The following is a 21,431-nucleotide window of genomic DNA, read 5'->3' on the forward strand; positions in this document are numbered from 1 at the left end:
ATTTATTTGTTTGCCTGTCTTTTTTTGTAATTCATTTTACAGGCTATAGCTCACATTAGTACCTTTCAAACTGTTTTCAAAGTGGTAATCTCACTTTCACTCTCCACAAAAACTAAACACAGTTACTTATTCAGCATAGTACAGTATGTTTTTATATTTCATTAGCCTTCTTATTAATCCTGCCCTGTAGTCCGCCAACAACCTTTCATTGATGCCGGACTCTTGTCAGACATGTAACATTAATATATTTTAAGTCAAATTCATCCCATAGCTGATAATATAGTTACACTTCTGCAGTAGAGTTCCATAGCTAGTGTTGGCGTGCCGCAAGGATCAGTTTTAGGTCCAAATGTATTTTCTACTATAAGCTTTACCTCCCCTTGATTATAACCCGTCATAATGTCTCATCGCATTTTTATGCAGACGATGCTGTTTTAGACTACATGTGTTCTTCAACTCACCAAATCCGAAATCATTCATTTCATTAACAAAAAATCGACCACCCTCGGAAAACTGGAAGAAAACATAAAACACACCGCCAGAAGCCTCTGTATCTTGCTTGATTTATCCCTTTCATTCAAAAAGTGCAGTCCTGTGTCCAACAACAAACCTACGCCCAATCAATCCGATCTGGAAAATAACTCACTCACACCCCCATTTTTTAAAAACATCTTGATTAATCTAACTCCCTCCTTTCTGGCATCTCTGAAAAATCAAATAAGCAGTTAACACAGGTACAAATCCAAACTTCTGATTATCTCTACGCATCTTCACTGAATGCAGTGCTTCAACGATTTCCAGGGTATGTTTTGGGACTGGCTTTTGATTTCATGTGGCTAACTCAGCAAAAATCTTGTTGTTGGGTCTATGTCGGTTATTAGACTGCATTTTTTAGCAATCAATATAGATAAACAGCAATTTAAAAGAAATTACAGAAAATATATATTTAAAAAAAAAAGAAGAAATTCAAACATGACTTGTTATTGCTTTTAAATCATTAATGTTTACATATTAATCCAGACATGCATTCATGCAGCCGTCATTAAATATAATTACTCATTCTGGTGAGGCTAACCCTTAAGTATGCTATGCTTTTTAAATATAATGCTCAGTTGTCAGGGACATGGGGTAGAGCCACTTCTTTTCCATATAAAGATTGGTCAGCTATATAGTCTTGTCAAATAAGTGCCAGGGTATACTTCAAACAAGTTAAGGAAAAGAAAAACACATTTGAAGTGCAGGACAATAATGTACCAATTTAAATAACTGTTCAATGAATTCTAAATGTCTCAAAGTCGGGTTAAATCACATCAACGGAATGAAACCTGAAGGCCAACATCCCATTAGTCATGCCAAGATAATGGGCAGCTGGGTAAAAGACTCCAGGTAAGCGATTGTGATCACTTACAGCGGCCAGATGGCTTTAACTGTGACAACTGATATTTTTCCGATACGAGGCAATCTTTAAAAAAAACTCCAAGAAATGTCTTCCATTGTGGTGTTGATGAGAAGTGACTAAAGGATTCTTGGATTTATTAGCCCTGTGTGAGCCGGTGTCATCAGAGATTATGCCCCCTATCCTTCACAGTTCCGCTGGCATGTCACCCACTGAATTCCAATTTCCCTGGCGGAGGGACAGGAAGGCTCAGGCAGGCGACCCCTGCGTGTGACCCTGGGGTTTCACGATGGATGGGGGGACGGAGGGGCAGGGGAGGAGCACAGATACAGGGTGCTCATGAATTAGGGATGACTTCACCGATGCGTTCCACTGGCAATCCTGACGTATCAGGACAGAGCATCTCCCTGATAAATGTGAGGAAGCAAAACCGCTGCTTCTGGTTAAGTATTCAGAAGCTTGCGGTCGAGTTAAATACAGTTCAGGCAGCGTTTCAAACTCCTGAACCAACAAACGCATCGACAATCACCTATTTTGTCACCACAGCCTCAAATTAACCATCTCACACGGACAAAAGTGGACGAATGTCTACTAACCATCCACTCCGAGATGATGATGTCCACTTTTTCCACAGGAAGTTTGATGTCCTCAATGCGACCTTTAATCAACGTGATCCTGTCCTCCAGATGGTTGGCCCTGAAGAAACATGCAAGTTTGTAAAACAGCTTGTGAAGTAAAAGTAATCAATGAAGTTGATTTTAAGTAAGTAAAGTAAGTAAGTAAGGGTTATTTGTAAAGCACCTTTCTAGATCAGGGTCACAAAGCGCTTTAACAATCAAAAACAATACACAGTTAAAATATATACTTTAAAAAGGCCAAGACACATAAGACACATGAGTCCAAGAAAATCAAGTAAAAGCCTGCACGAATAAAAAGGTGTTAAGATGTTCCTTGAAGGAGTCAGTAGATCCATCAAACACAGAGGGAGAGGAATAACGTTCCAAAGCTTAGGAGCAACAGCCTGGAAGGATTTCTCTCCTCTGGTCCTGAACCTTGTTCAGGAACCATCAGTAGATTCTGATCCACAGACCTCAGAGCCCGAGGTGGGGTGTAAGGCTGGATCAGATCAGTGATGTAAGGAGGAGCCTGACCATGAATAGATCTGAAAGTAAGAACCAGAATTTTAAAATGATCCTGAAAGAAACTGGCAGCCAGTGAAGAGATTTAAGGATCGGAGAAATGTGAGTTCTTCTACTAGAGCGGGTCAGAATTCCCAGTGTAGAGTTTTGTATGAAATGCAGGCGAGGCAGTTCCTTTTTGTTTCGAAATTTAGAAAGTTGCATGTTATCATAACATGGGTGACTCTTGAATCGTGATACATCATGATGTATTGGTAGACAGCCATTCATTCATAGAGAAAAACCCATCGAATGAACAAAATGCCAGATTGTTATAAAGTTGTTTTTTTTACCGCTGCCAAGGAGGTTATCGGATCTTATTTGTTGGAAAAATGCCAAAAATGTGGATAATGCCACAAAAAAACAGATCAAACCCAGACCACCTGGCTGGAGGAGTACATGTTTAATGCTATTTTTATTAATTATAAATAAATAAATACGTTTTTTTTAAGTTGCGCAACACCTGAGAGAAAAATACTGTGGGTGTCTTCCACCCTTAGATATTGAGACATATTGAAGTTCGATATTTTTATGAACTTTGTTTTGTTTTAGGCTAAATTTTATTTTGCAGGCCAGGCTGTTGAAACAACTCCTTGAGTCGGTGCAAAGAAGGACAGTGACCCCTGGTTTATGTTGTCCTGTATAAGCAAAATGACCAAATAACTAACTTGGCAGAGGTCTGCACTCTTTGAGTGCTTTTCCAGCATTAGATAATCATCATATCAAAAATGAACTCATATTAACACGTCCTTCATCTCCCAACTGCCTATCTTTGCATTCTAAAATGTATTTTTGGGCCAATATTTGGATGATCCAATCCTTTACTGGAGCTTGAGAAAAATACACCTAAATTAATTAAAGAAGAAGTTTTACTGAATCAAACTTCTCCAGCCTTGAGTCAACATTAACCCAAAGATCGGAGCTGCTGTTTCAATGATCCTTCTCTTCGAACCGACCGGTCCAGGAATCAATCTCTGTGAATATTCCATTATCATGACAGCTAATGTTACTGAGGACAGAACAATTACTCACAGTGGCCCAGAGTGCATTTCTGTAGCAGCGATCCTTATCTTGAACCGTCTCTCCCCTCTCTCCTGCTCTGCTCTCATCGCTATCGCCTCGTCCCAGAATTCAACACCCCACAGCAACCCTCACACCCGCAACCTCGCCGGCACTTCCCCCACCTCCCACAAGATGGGAAACACTCTAATCTCATTATTGGGGTAATTTAAAGGACAATGTCAGGACTCAGGGGAGAGAGTCAGGATATGAGCAGCTTGTAGGGTATATGTAAGCATGTGTGTGTGAGCTTGTCACACTCAGGAGAGCGAGCTGTGTTATATAATAGAATGAGAGGAAATTGGCTCCACAGACTGAACATGAGTTTGAAAATTACCATAACAACCTGAACACATGCGTCATAAACGGATTCACCATTTCCAATTTATCAATTACAACTCTGATTTATAAGATTGTCCCAATGTAAACTTCTACATTCTCATTTGTTAGAAAGTGAAAACTACATTATAAACTTTTTAATCATTTTACCAATGATTCCCCAACCAATGGTTCCGGACCACGAGGCATATTTCACCAGGTCTCCCAAAGAGAAAAAAAGTACATTATTCCTGTTGTTTTTATTATTACAGTGCCAAAAGTGTTTGATTTTGGAAAAAAAAAAGGCTGGATTTTATGTTAAGTACTTACTTTCTATTAGCAAAAGAAGTATTGGTAAAATTAGTAAACCATGAACTATATAGGAGACCATATTGAAGCTGATAAATTGTAATGCACTTGAATTCTTTTGCTGGTGATCTAGATTGTTTTGCTTGAATTTTAACAGTTTTCAGACATTCAGGTTTAAAATGTTGCAACTAATGTAAAGAAACACGGATGCAATAAATGTATAAAGAGAAAATAATTAAATAAAGTATTTCAAATATTTTGCTTCAGATAACATTGTTTTCCAGTATTGATGTTATTCACAGTCCAACTTAGTGGAGGAACCAGTGAAATTTGTAGAGTTAATACAATTAATTTGCTCAATTTTGCAGATGATGAATTTATTTAACTCCTGATATTAATTCAGCCTTCAAGGCTCCACATGAGAGGTCGTCTCAGAAGCGAAATCAATTGAGTAAAAACGGAAAGAAATGCTTCACAATATCAACCAGAAAAGCCTTGAAGCAGCACAAACCTCCACCAAGTAATTTCATGTATTTCAAATGAGCGCGAATAACAACCTCTGCAGTCAAAACAAAGGCTTCTGTTATTTTGAGGGAAAACAAGAAAACTCTTATTGATGAACCTGCCAGTCGAAGTAACATTTGGAAATACTTTTGAGTCCAGGCGGATGAATGTGGAGTAAATATTAACAACTTAACCATGGTATTGAAAAGTATTGAAATATCGAAAAAATGCCGACTACATAAATAGTTGAATCATGACAACCTTAGAAATAACCAACTGCTGCAGAGCCCTTGACTTTGCAGGCCTTTGTGTAACGTTAACAGTTCCTTGGAAAGTTTCCAGCAAAGTTTGCTCTTAAACTTTTTACAATGGTTAATGAGAAAGCGGAGATCATAATAGTATTAAGTGTTTCATTAACAACACCGATCGAATAAAACCCCATCTATATTCAAACATTCTTTTAATCCATTTTACCATTAAAGTTGAGTTAATCGAATTGAAATCCTCTTTCTATCTGCAGCATTCCTGGACGACGATCCATCAGCTGCATCCATTTAAAAAAAAGGTATTTAGACATTATCCATTAAGGAAGTGACTGTGAAGGAAGGAAGTCACATTCAGCTTTTCATTTAAACTGACAGCAGATGGATGTTCCTGCCCGACCAACAGGAGCCACTTTAATTACAATCCTCATAATAACATCTGCAGGAACTCACACACATGCATATGCAGAGGGATAAGGAACCCGAACAGAATCCTAGCACGCGATGAAAAACAAGTCTGTGAACTATCGCCTGTGTGCATGTGCGGCAAACCTGTAACGCGCTCTTGCATCCAGACTCACACTCCAACAGAGAGGTGGTGGTCTGTAAAATTAAATTGTCTTTTTTCCCTTCAGCAAACCCGTAGTTTTGATGGTGCCACGCTCTCTTACGTAATAATAGCGGTCATAAAAGCGGGAGGTTGGATGGAGGCTGATGTGGAGGTAAATAGACACCTGCGAGCATTTTAAAATTAGACCCAGCAGTACATTAAAGTGTTTGCAGGGGGCGCCGTATTTACATATTGGTGTGTCCACGGATGAATGTGCGTGCGACTGCAGCAGAGGTTAGAGGGGATTCTCTCGGACCGCAGGTGTAAATTAGGTGCGTCTGACAGCAGCTGTATTGAAGTCAACCAGCTGAGACAAATAAAAGGTGACTGGAGGTCACATGGACCTCGACTCCCACCGATGCTGGTCCAACGCTTACATAATTAGAAGGCGTTTGACGGACGTCACTGCTGCTCAGTACATAGTACACACAGTACATATAGTAAAATTTGATGTTTTCAAAAGTAAATTTGAAGTTTTCTCTAGATTGCTGACTTGTACTTTTACTTAAGATAAGAGTTTCTTACCGGACAATGTCCATGGCCTGATAGATGATTTCTGACTGATCCACAGCAATGACCTGTTTGGCTCCGGCTCTGGCTGCAAACATGGATAGTATGCCAGTTCCACATCCCACATCTAGCACCACCTGTTGGATGAAGGATGTAAAGTGAAAAATACGATCTGGAAAAATAATTTTAACAGAGAATTATAGGTTTTTATTACAAATGATTCATCCATCTTGACACTCTTGGACCTTGAAATAATTCCACTGGGAAACTAAAATATTAAGTTTGGAGAAACATGGCACAGAAGCAAAATCGGTGATGTAAAAAGATTATTAGGTTTTATTAAGGTAATTTGAATTAAAGTACAAATATTTTAAATTTCTTTGTTTGTTATTTTAATATTACGTGTAATAATTGTTTCAATTTTAGAAGGTTTATTAGAACTCTCTAAATATTATTTTAACAATGTTCTTCTCTACGTTTGTCTGGAAGATCCGCCCAGAGAACATTGTTTATCTATTTTTTTTTTAACAGATGTACATGTAGTGTGTGGCAACTGCTCACTGTAGATTATGCAAAAATAACAGTACGAGGCCAGAGAACATGCCGACTCATGCTTACCCGATGAAATAAATATGACAATGTGTTGCAACTACAAATGAAAAAATATATTTATTTTATTCATTTATTATTAAACATATGGATAATTAAAGGAAACGTTCTTCCATGTTAACATGATAATAAATTAGTCTGCATAAGTTATGTTCATCATGATAAGAATACAACACTTATATATTTATTTATATATTGTTGGGTAAATCTGGGACAGAAAAAAAAAGAATTTGGGAACATTATGAGAAACAGAGACTATTACTTCTAGCTGTGACTGTAGCCTCTTCAACCGCATTCAGCAAAAAGTGGAAGAACATAAATGAATGAATGAAATAAACTACTATGATGAATTATGTCTGATAAAGAAAGACTCAAAGTGAGTTTTCATGCTTCCACCAACTGACTTTCTCTTTCATAATTGTTGTTGTGTTGTTAACTTTGTAATGGCCTCCGCAGTATTTCGGGTTCTCAATAGGTTACAGTTGACTATGTCTGTGTTAAATGACTGCACAGCTGCAGTGTATACACACTTGTCTTTCTATACTGCTGCCGGTTTCTCCATTTAACTTTACCGTTGCCGTCAGCATCGCACTGCCTTTATGGGTTCACAGAGGGTCGCCTGCACGCTGCTGACGAAACACAAGCGCTTTGGTACTTCAAGCATATTCCCTCTCACACCAGCTGGAAGTGGAATATCTTGTTTGTTGTATGTTTTCCACTACTGTCGCTGACAGTTTCCTTCAGAGAACAATTGTGTTGACAGGGATAATGTACGCTCCCATCACCACAACCCCCCCTCCCCTTCACCATCATCCTGCCACTATCCAACTGCCCCACGTGTAATGGATGGTCATGAAACAGGCCAGTGGTTCCAGATCAGAAAGAGGCAGAATATCAGAGAGGGGGGGTTGGTCATGACTGTGTTGTTATCAGCACTCTGCAGTTGACGTTCAAGGGTGCTAATAAAGTCACTCCGGTTTGAATCAGACGGCATCGCCTTATTAATGTCTCACAGGGAAAAAAGGCGCGTTACTATTAATGGTCTTCTCCGTTTGTAGAACCAGATAACACATGCCTTCATCCGAGGGCGTCGCTCACCTTGTCCCTGAACACGTCGGGGTTGCTGTACATGAAGTCCCGGTAGCTCTCAGTGCGTACCTTATCCTGCAAAATAACACAGATTACTATTAAAATACAGTTCAAATTTATTGTAAGTCAACACTTAATTAAGCTTTTTCTTTATTAATTCAACGCTTTCTGTTAAAGATTAATTAAGTTTTTCATAATAAATTAAAGATCTATTTGCCTTTAATTCAAATAAATTTCACTTCCTTTTATTTAAGAGCAGACTTGCAGATTTTTAAGTGAAATGAACTTGACCTCAGCTGAAGACAACCTTGAACAAGTTCTCTTCAGACATAATAATCTATCCACAATCTAATCGAAGGAGAACATGACCGTAACGAAACAAGTTAAAAACTTTAGACAAAGAGCCATCAGTTCAACTTAATGAGTAGCTTGGATTGTCCTGTCGTGTATTAATCAAGCGAAAAAGTTACAAGAGATGTTATCCACTTTCAAATCTTCTCACACCCTCGGCTACTACGTCAGAGGAGTGAAGATCTTTGGTTTGACGCACACGTAGAACGCAACTCTGCTGAGCACCAATCAGGGTTATGTGAAAGCACTGCAGTTTTTCCAGACTCACACTAACCTGCACGCACGCACACACACAATGAGTGTTGTACTTTTCACGAGTGTTAAAATTCATTTCAATTCTTCTGCCACTCGCCTTCAGCAGCAATCAAGGCGTCTCACTTGAGCGCTCGACACGTTTTGCCGATTTGTCACTTTGAAAAAACGTCTTCAGTATCAACGTGTGCGTAAAAGATGATCACTTCCATTTTGCAGCTACATTGAAATCCCTCAAGCAAAGCGCCTGCTGATGAACCTGCCTATGCAGAGACCGACTGCGACTCCTGGGATATTAATGAGAGCGTTTTTCTGTTTGCTAGCTCGGACCTTCAGCATCTCTTCGTGGATGCCGTAATGTCCGTAGGAGCTGAAATAGGCTTCGTCCTCGTCCTCTCGCAGCTCGGCCACAACTCCCAGTTTGTTGCTTTTGTTGGCGTCTGTGTTTAGAACCAGACCCTGAGCGAGAAGCCTGAGAAAACATGAGGGAGATTTACATTTAGAAACGTGGCCACCAGAAAGTACACCAGCGTACACAACCTTCATGCAGGATGTAGCAGTAAATGGAGGAGATGGGAAGCATTTATCTCTCGCGCCACACTCCCCTCCCACCATTTCTGTAATTTTCCCTTATTGCCCCCTTTCCTTCCATCCCCCCTTTTTTTTACTTTAACACAGCACTGCAGTGGAATTTCCCCATCCCTTTCTTCAAACTTCTTTCACATGGCCCTCCACCGTATATTGCTGCAATGGTGTGTCCCCCCAGTGGCAACAGAGGTGAAGTGCAGCAGAAGAAGCAGAAGTAACACTCACTTGAGCTTGTGAAGATCCTCCATAGCTCTCGCGAGCGCTTTCTCTGAAAGACACGCTCTCTCTTCGGCTGCTCTTGCTCTTCGCAGCACAGCATCGTTTGAATCTCCAACGGACTTTTGGGGTGACGTCTCCAAGCAACACAGCTCTTCTGGATCTTGAGGGACAGACGATGAGAAAGATGAATATTTTAGATTATGTTAGTAAATTCTTTTTTGGGCCTAAAGGGAACTTAAATTGCATAAAATAAATAGAAACAGCATATAAAAGTGACTTATTTATTGGGCGACGAAAGCATAAAACGGTTGCATTAGTTTGTTACACTTTATAATAAATACATTTTAATCAAATATGTCTATATAGAATCTAAATAAGTTTACATTTATGGTCATTTTACCATAGCATAGAAATGCTGTATAAATGGAAGTATATGGTTTTTGACAATGGAAGTTAAATATCCAATTCCAAAAAACTATTTATACTGGAAAAAGACACCAACTAGTAGTATACTTCTATAACTTTGCTGCCAAACAGATTTACCTTCAGGAAAGCGTATTTACCAAAAGAAGATTATTTCTTTAAGTTCAAGATGCTAACCTAAATTTACCCCCAAAAACAGGGAAAAGGAGAACATTACAGACCTAGAAGAAGTAAGAAATACATAAATGATCAACACATGGATGTTTGTCATTAAAACATGACCAAGTGCACAAATATATTTTTAATAAATCATTTAATATATTAATTTGGTGATTGAAAGGTTTTTGCTAGCAGGTCTGATTAACATCATTCAAATACCAAACAGCCACAAAAATGTATAATAAACATGTATTGCTCCCCTCTCAAAAATCTGTTTAAGTTAATAATTATAATAATAATAAATAAAAAGTAAATAATAGTGTAATATAAATCCATGTATCCACCAATTATCTTTTTGTTTACGTCATGTTCTTCCTCCACACAGGTAATAACAAAGTTGAAGGACTCTAGCACCTGTCTGAAGAAGGGCGTCATCTTGGATAACAGGCTGAAGAAACTCTTCACTTTCCCACGGTGATGGAGAACTAGAAAGTCCAGCCAGTTGTGAGGCACTACATTTCTGCCAAAATGAAAAAAGTTATAAATAGGTTCATTTTATGGAAATTAAATATTAGTAAACAAGATAAACTACGAGAGGATAAAGCATAGAAATCACAAGTGTTAGTTGACAGGATTAAACTCACCTTAAAACGTATGAAGTTGATCATCTTGATGTAACTATAGTCGTCTAAATCTGGAACAGAATCGAGGGTAAAATGAGATAACAAATAAAGTGATGAATCAACATTATGGAGGAGGGATAAAAAAGACTTACTATGTTTTCTTATCATGTCTACCAGGTTGATCTGATGTACTTCAGAACAATGCTGCAGTGTTGCTGCCACAGAGATCAGACTCCTGGACAAAAAAAAAATGCATTTTACAAAGAACAACAATAAGATGTCATCATAAATTATTATTCAATAAGTTAGTGTGATATACAATAACTAATTAGATTGTAAATAAACAACCATGTGGATATTCCTTCTTACTAGTTTTCTTTAGATTAAGAAAAAGGTGTACGCAGGAGAGTACTTTTCTTCACACTTTTATTTTGATTTACTGAAAACGAAATACTTTTGCTGTTGACTCACCTGTCACAGAACAAACAGGTAACAGTTTCTTGATGGTCCTCCTCCATCCACAGATCTTCGTCTTCCTCTTCATCACCGTCCGACAGCTCGGGCATGTCATCACAGTCTGCACATCCATCGACTACTACACAGAACAAAAGTATATACAAGTAAGTACATAATAAGTAAACAGACAAATAGTAGTTTTTTAAAAAACAATGTTTTCTACGAGCCTCGTTGCATCGATTAAATATATCGGCGCGAACTGAGACCCTGTGACTATTAAACCCGTTGAATGCATTTGCTTGAAATAAGCTCCAGGAAATTAAAGTTATTATTTACTTCTCTCACGTGTGTCTGTGTATTCCGCCATGATGGTGCCGCGTCTCATTGCACTTCCGGGGGACGTTGGTGACGTTGCTGACGTAATAAGACTTCGACGTCGCCACCTTCACACTTGTACCACTAGATGTCACCATTAAACAGTCCATTTTTATTAAGACGCGACATGTTGCCTGGAATTGTTTTTTAAGCGCTATTATATAATTTCATTTAATGTATGTATGATTTATTCATTTCAATTATTGTTTAAAAACGGCAGCGTTATAATGCGCATGCGTGTGTAAACGTTAAGCATTTTCGTACATATTTTTAATTGTGTTAAAAAAAAAAAGTTTATAGTTCTGTGGCTGGTCAAAAATCGACTTTATATCAAGCAAATATGTCTTTGTGCTGGTTCGGGTAGACAATTTAAGTAAGTGAGAATATTTTGTTACTTATTAAAAGTAAAAACAAAGAACAAATGGCACATGTTTGTGTTTTAATAATTTAAGACAAAAACTTGATGTGAAAAGGCCCAGCCATTTTAATATATTTATATATTTTTATTAAGATGAGCAATTTTGTATAAATACATATCAATGGGTATCTGCACCAATGTATATATTTGTGATGATTCAAAACTTTCGTATTTACTTAAACCCCTGAGAAAAACAAACGGCAAGCAGTAGATCCTTGTGATAGCTCAAACCTATGTTTAAAACAACTGAAAAACAGATGAGTTTGTTGCAAGCAAATGTTATGGCAGTGGCTGAATGCAAGTTTTAAAATTAAACATTCGTGGTTCACTTCCTCTTATTTCGCTGCACTCTTCCCAAGAGCACCGATGGCTTTAGTTTCCAGGATCTCCATCTTCTTCTCAGGCTGGAGCAGAGTGTTTGACACCATCGCCTTGGCCACTGTTTGGATAGGGATGGACATTGATGTGGAAAAAACAGCAGAGAAGGCACTGAAGAACTTCCTGGCCACCCATTCTGCAGGTCGACTTTCTTGTCTATCCACTAACAAAACCCTGTTGAGTCAAGAGAGAGCATTGTTTGTTTGATTTGTCTGTGTACAGCATCACGTTACAGCTAATAGAATGAGCTTGACAGCGAGTGATGATGTTGGTTTTTTTATTGGGATATCAGTTACTTAAAAGCTTTCTGGGGGAAGTCATGGCTCTGTGTTCTAAAAGAGTGGCTAACTATTTAAGTATTAGAGGAACATGATTTTAGGCCCTCACTGCTTACTTGTAGACCATAGTGAAATGTCTCAATTTTCACTGTATTCATTTACAACCAACATCACCTGTTGCTGTTTTGTGGTTTATTGATCTGCAGAACACCAGTTGCTGTGATTAAAATCAGAACTTCACACATTATTCCTAATCGAAATAGTAAATGTCAAAAGAATAGTTAGATAGAAAGTTGGATTACAGAAATACAGTCGAAATCTAAGAAACTTGACAGTAAATGGAGTTAGTGCAACTGCTTCTGCACAAAGTAGAAAGGTTGGTAAATCTACATTATCTTATTTCTCATTATTAAGTATGAGTTTCTACATTATGAGGAGAAAGAACTCAAAAGGGTCTTTTTAGGGACAAGAATTAAATTTGACTACAGCTTTCCAAGACAGTGACCAAGAAAGATGCACTGGGATCTGAACTTGGATGTTTTGTGAGTCTTTACCGAGAAGCACTTTGAACTTAATTTGCTTTAACATTACCATGGTATTCCAGAGAGAGTGTTTATGGAAGCTATGCTACAAAACCCTCAGTTCTTTTGGTAGTTTGCTTTGATCTGAAGTCACAATCATTTCCAATAGACGTGAAAAGCTTACCCAGGTCTGTAAATAGAATATCTATCAAAATCCAAGGCCTCGATATCGGCTTCTACTTGCCCCTGAAAAGAAAATGATGATATTTAGGTGTATTGATGCGTCTGAGATTGACGTGCGCTTCAATGCATTTGCCCAACCTTCACTTGGAGGTAGAGCATATTGCTGTTTTTATCAGCTCCTCTGGAAGACTCCAGGTGGAACTGTTTGCAACCACCTGCCTTTGCCAACTCTGCTGATTTAAGGACATAGTCATGATCCACACGAATGAACCCATCCTGAAAAGAAAAAAAACACACCATATAAATCCTCTCTTTCTCCTTGCACTTTATTTTCTTCCAACTGCGCTGTTGTGAAAGTGTGTTTCCCCTCTGGGGATGAATAAAGCCTTTCTATTCTATTCTATTCTCTATTCTTTTAGAATTAAGTTAATGCCGACTTCACTTCTAATTTTGTTTTAAATAAACAACAACAAAAACTATTTGTTTAATAACATACAAAGCCCTGATGATGTTTAATTTGTAGCTGGTGTGTATCACTAAACTACATTTTCCACATTTGTTTAATATTACAGTATTTTATCTACATTCATGTCCGCACATCTAAATCCCTCCTTCTTCAGCGAAAACTTAAATGACTCTAGCAAACTACAGCTCATGAGTTAAGAAGCCTGAGTGTACTTTACAATCTGGAGACACTATGACTCCTAATGATTCAGCAGTTAATAACATGAGCATTAAATATACCATTTTGACTTTTGAACTAAACCACTATCCCACCAATATAGTAATAGAGTTCAACCCACAGTTCCAGCTTTTGCCCTGGTTGTTCCCAGGCAACAGTATCCAACGTCATGGCCCTGGAAGGCAGAGGCGTGATCGTCCAGTTTCTCAAAGTCAACAACCTCTTGCACCTGTAGGAAGAACCAAGGGAACCTTCGATCATTAAGAGTGATTCAAACCCCAAAACGTGCCCACGACAAGCAGAAGATTCGTCCCCGCTCACCAGATTTTCCTGTCCTTTGCCCTCAAGCGTGAGTTGTCGTCTGCCAATGAGAGTGATCCTTGAGAATATGTTGCGCTCCAGCAGATCTTGGAGCAGCACACTCCCTGTTTCACCAGACGCACCGAGGATGAAGCAACTTCTGTTCTGTTGCCGGAAGTTCTCCTCCATGGTTTTCATGTCATCCGCCATCCTGAGTATCACAGAGTTATGTATTATTATTTCAAACACAGTTTGAGGTGAACAAAGATAAATTTAGTATTATGATTCAATTTGTTTCACACAATGTTGCTTGTTTTGAGTCAATGTTGTGACCAAATAGTAATAATATTTTGTTTTTTCAAATGTAGTTGTACAGCAAACCCCTGAGTTATCTATTATAACCTCAGGTTCTGCGAGTTGGTGCGAAGCCCTCCAACGGCTTCGCTATGGGTTTACCCCGAGGCACCGCCTCGTCTCTGAGAAAGCTTAATGAACTCGCCACCCAGCAGGGGGCAGTACCTTCCTATAAAGGCGGGCAGCACCCGCCGCACTTTCTCCAACTGAAAACTCAGCGAGAAGGGCGGCCGCTGGGCGACGAGGTTGGAGGGCTTCGCACCAACTCGCAGAACCTGAGGTTATAATAGATAACTCAGGGGTTCTGCGTCATTGGTGCTCCGCCCTCCAACGGCTTCGCTATGGGTTTACCCAAAAGGCGAAGCCTGACGGGATAAATGTACCCCCAGCTGGACGCCGCTCCTGGAGCAGCATCACTAGGGCCCCGCCGGCCCAGGGTCCAAACCCACTTGAGCCGTGGGCCCTGAGGGGGGCACAACAGCGCTCAAGACAGTATGAGCTACTGATCCCGCCGTTACGTCGAGGAGATAGGCCTTAGCGAAGGTAGACGTGGACGCCCAAGAGGCAGCAGAGCAGATATCCTCTGCTGCCACACCCCGCAAAAGAGCCACTGAGGCTGCCACGCCACGGGTGGAATGTGCCCTCAGACCGCTAGGAGCGGATCCACCCGCTGCTCGGTAGGCACGGATAATGGCCGATCTCACCCAATGAGAGAACCTCTGGGGGGAGAGCGCCTCTCCCCGCCGGCATCTACCGTGGCAGACAAAAAGGGCATCAGAGCGCCTAAACTCGGCCACCCGCCGCAAGTAACAGGCCAACGCCCTCACTGGACACAACAGGTGGAGACGCTCCTGACCCGGGTCCGAGTGAGGCGGCGGGTGAAGGCCCGCAGCGTGAAGGTCGTCGCCCGGAACAAGGAACTCAGAATCTTCGGGCGGAACGCTGGGTTAGGACGCAAAGACACCGAAGACTCCTCGACGCCAAAGGAAAGACACTCAGGGCTAATGGAGAGGGCACAAAGCTCACTTGCTCGCTTCGTGGTTGTTAGTGCCAGAAGGAGCGATACCTTGAAAGACAAGATATCCAGTGGGACTTGGTCAAGAGGCTCGAAGGTCGGCCCTGTGAGAGAGTCCAGTACCAACTGGAGATCCCACTGAGGGCTGGAAGGCCTTGCAGGAGGTCGAAGCCTGCAGGCACCCCGCAGGAAACGCGCCACCAAAGGGTGGGCGCGAACCGAAGCACCCTCAAAACCGACATGCCTCGTCGCTATGGCTGATGCGAACACTCTCAGTGTCGCCACAGTCCGCCCGTTATCCAGCAAAAGTTGCAGGAAAGACAGGATAGCGGAGACCAAACAAGAGCTGGGGTCCAAGGACCTGTCTGAACACCAGCGGGAGAATATCCCCCACTTTGAGGCATAAAGCCTACGTGTTGATGGGGCCCGGGCGTTCTCCAGCGTGTGGAGAACGTCCGGGTCCAGGGTCCCGATCAGCTCGTCCCGTGCAGGAGCCACACCTTGAGAGGCCGGCCCAGCACCGGGGGCGCTGTCAGTGTCCCCCCCCGCCTGACACAGGGCAGCGGGGCCCCAAGGGATGGCCCACGGGGCCCCGACCGCCATGCGCACCAGCTCTGGGAACCAGAGCGCCCCCGGGGAGTCTGGTGCCACTAGAATTAACCTCAGCCCCCCCCCCGCCTCGTCCTCCGAATCAGGGGGAGAAGGAGCCGCGGAGGAGGGAAGGCAAACAGCAGACCGACCGGCCACCTCGAATGGGCTAAAGCGTCCACGCCTAGTGGGGGGCGGTCCGAAGCCCTGAGGGAGAACCAAAGAGGGCATTTGAAGTTCTCCTTGCTGGCGAAGAGGTCTGCAACCGGGTGACCGAATCGAGACCAGATCTCGCTTGCCACTGCCTCGGACAGACCCCATTCGTCCTGGACGGCCCCCCTCGACAGTCTGTCCGCTACTGCATTCAGCTCGCCCGGGACGTGCTGGGCTCTGAGCGAAAGCAGGTGACAGTCCGCCCACAGCCAAATCTTCCTTGCCACACACAGAAGGGCTGGGGATCTGACTCCACCTTGGCGATTTACGTACGCCACGGCGGTGGAGCTGTCTGAAAATACTAGGACGTTGGACTGTGACAGTTGGGGAGAGAGGTGAAGCAGGACATTGTGAATCGCCTTCAGCTCTAGCCAGTTTATGTGTCTGAGCACCGGACTGCTCCAGACCCCACTGGCATAGGCCTGACCCGAGGTGCCTCCCCAACCTGTCAGGGAAGCGTCTGTGAACACTTGAGTGTAACGAAGGACGCAACCCAATGGAACTCTCCGCCTGAGGTTGGCGTGAGAGTTCCAGAACTGGATGTCCTGCAAAACCCGAGCGGGAAGGCGCACTTTCCGACCTCTTTCCCGCTTGAGGTCTAGCTTGAGACGACCAAACCATCTCTGAAGCTCCCTCATGTGCAGCAAGCCCAGCCGAACAACCGTGTGGGCTGCCGCCATGAGCCCCAGGAGGGACATAACAGTGCCTGCTGTTGTCACGTGACACCGAGCTTCCAGCAACTGTGTTGTCAGTCGGAGAATGGGCTGGATACGCACGTCCGGGAGGCACGCGTATCCTTCCTCCGAGTTCAACAGTACCCCCAGGTAAACTAACTGTTGAACTGGAGTCAGAGCGCTCTTGCTGAGGTTCACTGTGAACCCCAGGGTGGCAATATGGCTCAACACCTTCTGTGTGTGAGCGTAACTTTCTGCCTCTGACCTGGCAAGGATCAACCAGTCGTCCAGATAGGTCAAGATCCTTACCCCACTCACTCTCAAAGGCTCCACTGCCGCTTCCACACACTTGGTGAAGGTCCTGGGTGCCAGAGAGTAGCCGAACGGAAGTCGAGTGTACTGAAACACCCGACCCTCGAGGGCGAAACGCAAGTACTTTCGATGTCTCTTGACTATCGGTATGTGAAAGTACGCGTCGGTCAGGTCGATAGATGTCATCCAATCTCCTGGACATACACCTGAAAGCAGTTTCTTGACCGTCAACATGCGAAACGGGCGGGTAGCTATGAACTTGTTCAAATAGCTGAGGTCCAGAATGGGCCTCCAACCCCCGGTCTTCTTCGCCACGAGGAAGTACCGGGAGTAAAACCCTGTCATCATCTCGGCTGCAGGGACCAGTTCTACGACCTCCTTCTGCAGCAGAGTAGACACCTCGTTTCTCAAACAGGATAGTTTCTCCTGCTCCACCATACGCGTCCAGAGAATCCCTGAAAAACGCGGGGGTTGACGGGCAAACTGTAGCGCATAGCCCCGCCTGATTACTCCCCCCAGCCAAGTGGGTCCTAGAAGTAAAACCAGGCGACTCCAAGCCGAATAATGTTCTGTCAGAACCGCAGCCCTGGCGAACATTGGGTAGTCCTCCGGCCCGCCCCCCATGGACGGGCCGTAGACGAAAGGGCATCACACAAGCCGCGTCTCTATCTCTTGAATCCACAGAGCATGTACTCGAGTTGGATTCACTAGAACCCCCACTCTCATACATAAAAGCCGGCTCTGTGGGAGAAGCGCGCAAGTGCGCGTGAGACACCTCAGATGCGCGTCGTGCGTGTTCCCTTCCCCCCCCCGGAAGTATTCCCAACTCCCTGAGCACTTCTTAGTGTCACCGGAGCTGACAAAACCCGCGATGTGGAGGAAAGCGCTGGAGAATTAACCCGGAGCTGAAGTGAGTTAGGTCGCGCGCGCGTCGGCACCGCATCACTCACCCGGTCCCGTACATTCTCCAGCCCCGCTGGCGGTCCCGACCTGTTCGTCACTCGTGAGATCCGACCGCCACGCACCTCTCCAGTTGATCGACCAGACGGGACGGAAGTTCCTCGCCCTCGCCTGGTCTCAGAACGGCGAAAAAACTCGCGCGTAAAAACACCAGGTTGCGTCAGTTCCATGGCGCTTCTCCGCCGCCAAACGTGACGTCCTCCACGGTGCCAGTGTTTGTAGACAGCGCTGTGGGGGAAGGAACAACCTCCGGTTAACATAGACATGTCCGGACAAGTTCCACTCACCTCATCAGCTGTCACGCTCTGTCGGGCACGAGCGCTGGTCGACGCGGAAGTAAACACAGCTGATTCAGCCGGTCTCGCGGACCTCTGCTCGTCTGTAAACAAAACACATGTGGTTGGAGTCTGCCCCTCATTCGTGTGGACAGACTCCGTTATTGCAGTCTCGGTATGACCCGGACGAAGGGGTTTAAAACCTCCTTCGGACTGTGTTATGAGAGGAAAATCACGCCGTCTATGACCGGCGGAGCATGTTAGCTTAGCATTAGCGGCGAAAGTTTCTAATGACGCCTGTGAATACGTCACACTCACAGGCGGAAACACATGCACGCTACCAACATCTCTCTCAGAACGAACCACAGAAACGTCATACGTTCTCTTGTTTTATTCCCGACACATTCCCTTGAATGAATAGGGAGAGGGAGGAGCCCTCGGCCGTCGACTCTGCTGCGGCTGCTGGCTCCCCGGCTCGCGCTGCGGATCTTGGCGACGCTCACTCGTCGCACGCCGCCGCTGTTGCCGATGTTGTTGGTGCTGCTGGGGTGGCTGGTCTCTGGTGACGCTTCCCCCCAGCACCAGATGATGATGCCGACGAACGGGATCTCCGTCTCCGCGTATCCCCGTCGCGCATCGTCATCACGCCAAACGTGACGTCATCCATGACGTTTCTCCGCCAAACGTGACGTCATCCATGGCGCCGGGATTTTCTTGACAACGCTCATCGGCGGTCAAACCCCGTCAGCGCATGTCAACACGGAAGTAAACACAGCTGATCAAGCCGGTCTCGTGGACATTTGCTTATCAGGCCGACGAACGGGATCTTCTCCGCGTATCCCCGTCGCGCCTCGTCATCACGCCCATGCAGGTGATGGCGGAGCTGCGCCGCCTCCTGCCGGGCCATTCCTCTCAATGGTGCGTCCGTTCCATGGCGTTTCTCCGCCAAACGTGACGTCATCCATGACGTTTCTCCGCCAACGTGACGTCATCCATGGCGCCGGGATTTTTTTGACAACGCTCATCGGCGGTCAAACCCCGTCAGCGCATGTCAACACGGAAGTGAAGTAAACACAGCTGATCAAGCCGGTCTCGTGGACATTTGCTTATCTGGAAACAAAGCACATGGTTGAGTCTGCCCTTCATTCGTGTGGACAGACTCCGTTATTACAGTCTCGGTATGACCCGGACGAAGGGGTTTAAAACCTCCTCCGAACTGTGTTCTGAGAGGAAACTCTCGCCGTCTATGAACGGCGGAGCATGTTAGCTTAGCATTAGCGGCGAAAGTCTCTAATGACGCCTGTGAATACGTCACACTCACAGGCGGAGCCACATGCACACTAATACCCCTCAAGTGAACCCGTCGAGTGCTGCAGGAGGGCCATGAGACCTGCAAGAGATACTCACCTGATCGCTCTCGCATACCCCATGGTCGACTCCATGCAGCGAGCCAGTCGTCCTCCTCGTCGACATCTGTTCATGACCGATGGACGACTCAGCTCGACTCATCAGGGCCCAACACGTTGGAACGTGAGCTTGTCGAGTGCAGCGCACAGGACTGCCGTGTTGTTATTTTAAACAACACGGCAGTCCTGTGTTGATCATAATCATAATCTGAGGCGGCGTGGGTCGACAAACCTCGAACGCTTCCCAACACTGTCAAAAGCCGTGGGAAACGCTCGGAAGGCCACATAATCATCCCGTGTGATTTGGGCCTCTAGGCAAAACGAAGCAGACATGTGTGTCTCCTCTTCAGGGAGTCTTCGTGCACACATGGTTCACTTCAATATTCATTCGCCATCATTACATTCCACTGTCAGGAGCTTTCTCGCTGAGTTGAAAAAGGAGAAAGTGCGGCGGGTGCTGCCAGCCTTTATAGGAAGGTACTGCCCCCTGCTGGGTGGCGAGTTCATTAAGCTTTCTCAGAGACGAGGCGGTGCCTCGGGGTAAACCCATAGCGAAGCCGTTGGAGGGCGGAGCACCAATGACCAGAACATGCTGCTAAATTTAGCGTAATATTTTCTATTTTGAGTTAGGTTCTACGTAAAGTTCGGTTGGACCAATAATAACACAACATACGTGTAATAAATAAAGTGTTAAACGAAATATATGTCATATTTTACAGCTACGATCGGTTTTAAAGTGACGATTGCTCTCTTCGACCTTCTCTGTTATTTACCTGTTAAACTGCACTGGATCGGGATCGTCCAAGAATTTTAAAATCGCTGCAATGACAACAAGCAGGAGGGTGAGAAATCCAGTGGTTGTTCCTAAAGCTGAGCCCAGCAGTCTCACTGCAAACATCCCGAGCAGAGACCGACGGACACTTCCTGGTTGGAGGAAGTATCTCCACTATCTCTGCCCACGAAAACACAAAACACAGGAAAATAAATATGCATCCATGAACGGTGAAAAATTGTGTTTTTACTTCTTCGTGTATCACGAAAATTTTAAAAGTAAATAAATAAATAAATCTGAGGCACAGGAAAAACAAATTGTCACTGTTTTGCGGGGGTGCACATTTGCGCATGCGCATCGTCGTAGCGCCGGATTCACATCTGTACGCTCCAATTTGTGACACATATAAAATTATTACCAAAAAATAATCAATCGTTAATACTTATTTGTACAAGACTGCTTACATTTTTTATCGTCCCGTGAAAAATTTAGACTACATTTATCGATGACTGTGGCCATTTATTTTTGAGCAACACTGCCCTCTGCTGCTATAATTGTGTACTTTCAGTTTTCTATCCAAATCGCCAACATGTGTTATTATTATGTCTAATAAATACAAGTGTTGAATTTTAACTTTCAACTAATACAATCAAAATTAAGAGGGATTTGGTGTGTTACAGGTTCGGGATATTTAATCATCACTACAATAGAAGAGTGAATTAAATGTGGGACTTAACATGCATTGGTTTCCTCCAGATACTCCAATGTCCCCCTCACAACCAGAAGACACAGAGATGTTAGTTAATATTTG

General features: G+C 43.7%; 2 protein-coding genes across 5 annotated transcripts in view; both read right to left on the minus strand.

Moving 5' to 3' along the window:
* The window catches only part of prmt3 (protein arginine methyltransferase 3), a 48,214-nt gene extending 36,913 nt beyond the window's left edge, over nt 1–11,301 (minus strand). Inside the window, exons 1-10 of one of the 2 annotated variants that reach the window (XM_087793334.1) lie at nt 11,262–11,301; nt 10,932–11,055; nt 10,613–10,695; nt 10,482–10,531; nt 10,252–10,357; nt 9,262–9,415; nt 8,779–8,920; nt 7,855–7,920; nt 6,163–6,284; nt 1,993–2,092 (exon numbers count right to left, since the gene is read on the minus strand). In XM_087793334.1, the coding sequence (XP_087649460.1) occupies nt 1,993–2,092; nt 6,163–6,284; nt 7,855–7,920; nt 8,779–8,920; nt 9,262–9,415; nt 10,252–10,357; nt 10,482–10,531; nt 10,613–10,695; nt 10,932–11,055; nt 11,262–11,301 (987 nt within the window). Of the gene's footprint in view, nt 1–1,992; nt 2,093–6,162; nt 6,285–7,854; nt 7,921–8,778; nt 8,921–9,261; nt 9,416–10,251; nt 10,358–10,481; nt 10,532–10,612; nt 10,696–10,931; nt 11,056–11,252 lie in introns of both variants that reach the window. The other variant, XM_087793335.1, reaches the window with a different exon arrangement.
* Nucleotides 11,302–11,773: 472 nt separating this feature from the next.
* Nucleotides 11,774–20,784, minus strand: htatip2 (HIV-1 Tat interactive protein 2). Of its 3 annotated transcripts, none has more exons than XM_087794333.1 (6): nt 20,622–20,784; nt 14,073–14,262; nt 13,873–13,980; nt 13,208–13,345; nt 13,071–13,132; nt 11,774–12,261 (listed from the first exon to the last, which is right to left on the minus strand). In XM_087794333.1, exons 1-6 carry the CDS (start codon nt 20,744–20,746, stop codon nt 12,045–12,047), a joined length of 840 nt encoding a protein of 279 aa, XP_087650459.1. In that variant the 5' UTR covers nt 20,747–20,784; the 3' UTR covers nt 11,774–12,044. The 3 variants fall into 3 exon arrangements, with proteins under 3 accessions (XP_087650459.1, XP_087650461.1, XP_087650460.1); XM_087794335.1 differs by lacking the exon at nt 20,622–20,784 and adding an exon at nt 18,455–18,815; XM_087794334.1 differs by lacking the exon at nt 20,622–20,784 and adding an exon at nt 18,158–18,815.
* Nucleotides 20,785–21,431: the final 647 nt, after the last annotated feature.

This window comes from Callionymus lyra, chromosome 6 (assembly GCF_982586985.1).
Source record: "Callionymus lyra chromosome 6, fCalLyr1.hap1.1, whole genome shotgun sequence".
NCBI lineage: Eukaryota > Metazoa > Chordata > Actinopteri > Syngnathiformes > Callionymidae > Callionymus > Callionymus lyra.

Coding starts and splice junctions, on each gene's coding strand:
- htatip2 (XM_087794333.1), bottom strand. CDS start 20,746: ATGTTTGCAGTGAGACTGCTGGGCTCAGCTTTAGGAACAACCACTGGA. Junction 13,981..14,072: donor GCAAAGGACAGGAAAATCTG/GTGAGCGGGGAC, acceptor TTCTTCCTACAG/GTGCAAGAGGTTGTTGACTT. Junction 12,262..13,070: donor TATTCTATTTACAGACCTGG/GTAAGCTTTTCA, acceptor TTGACTCAACAG/GGTTTTGTTAGTGGATAGAC.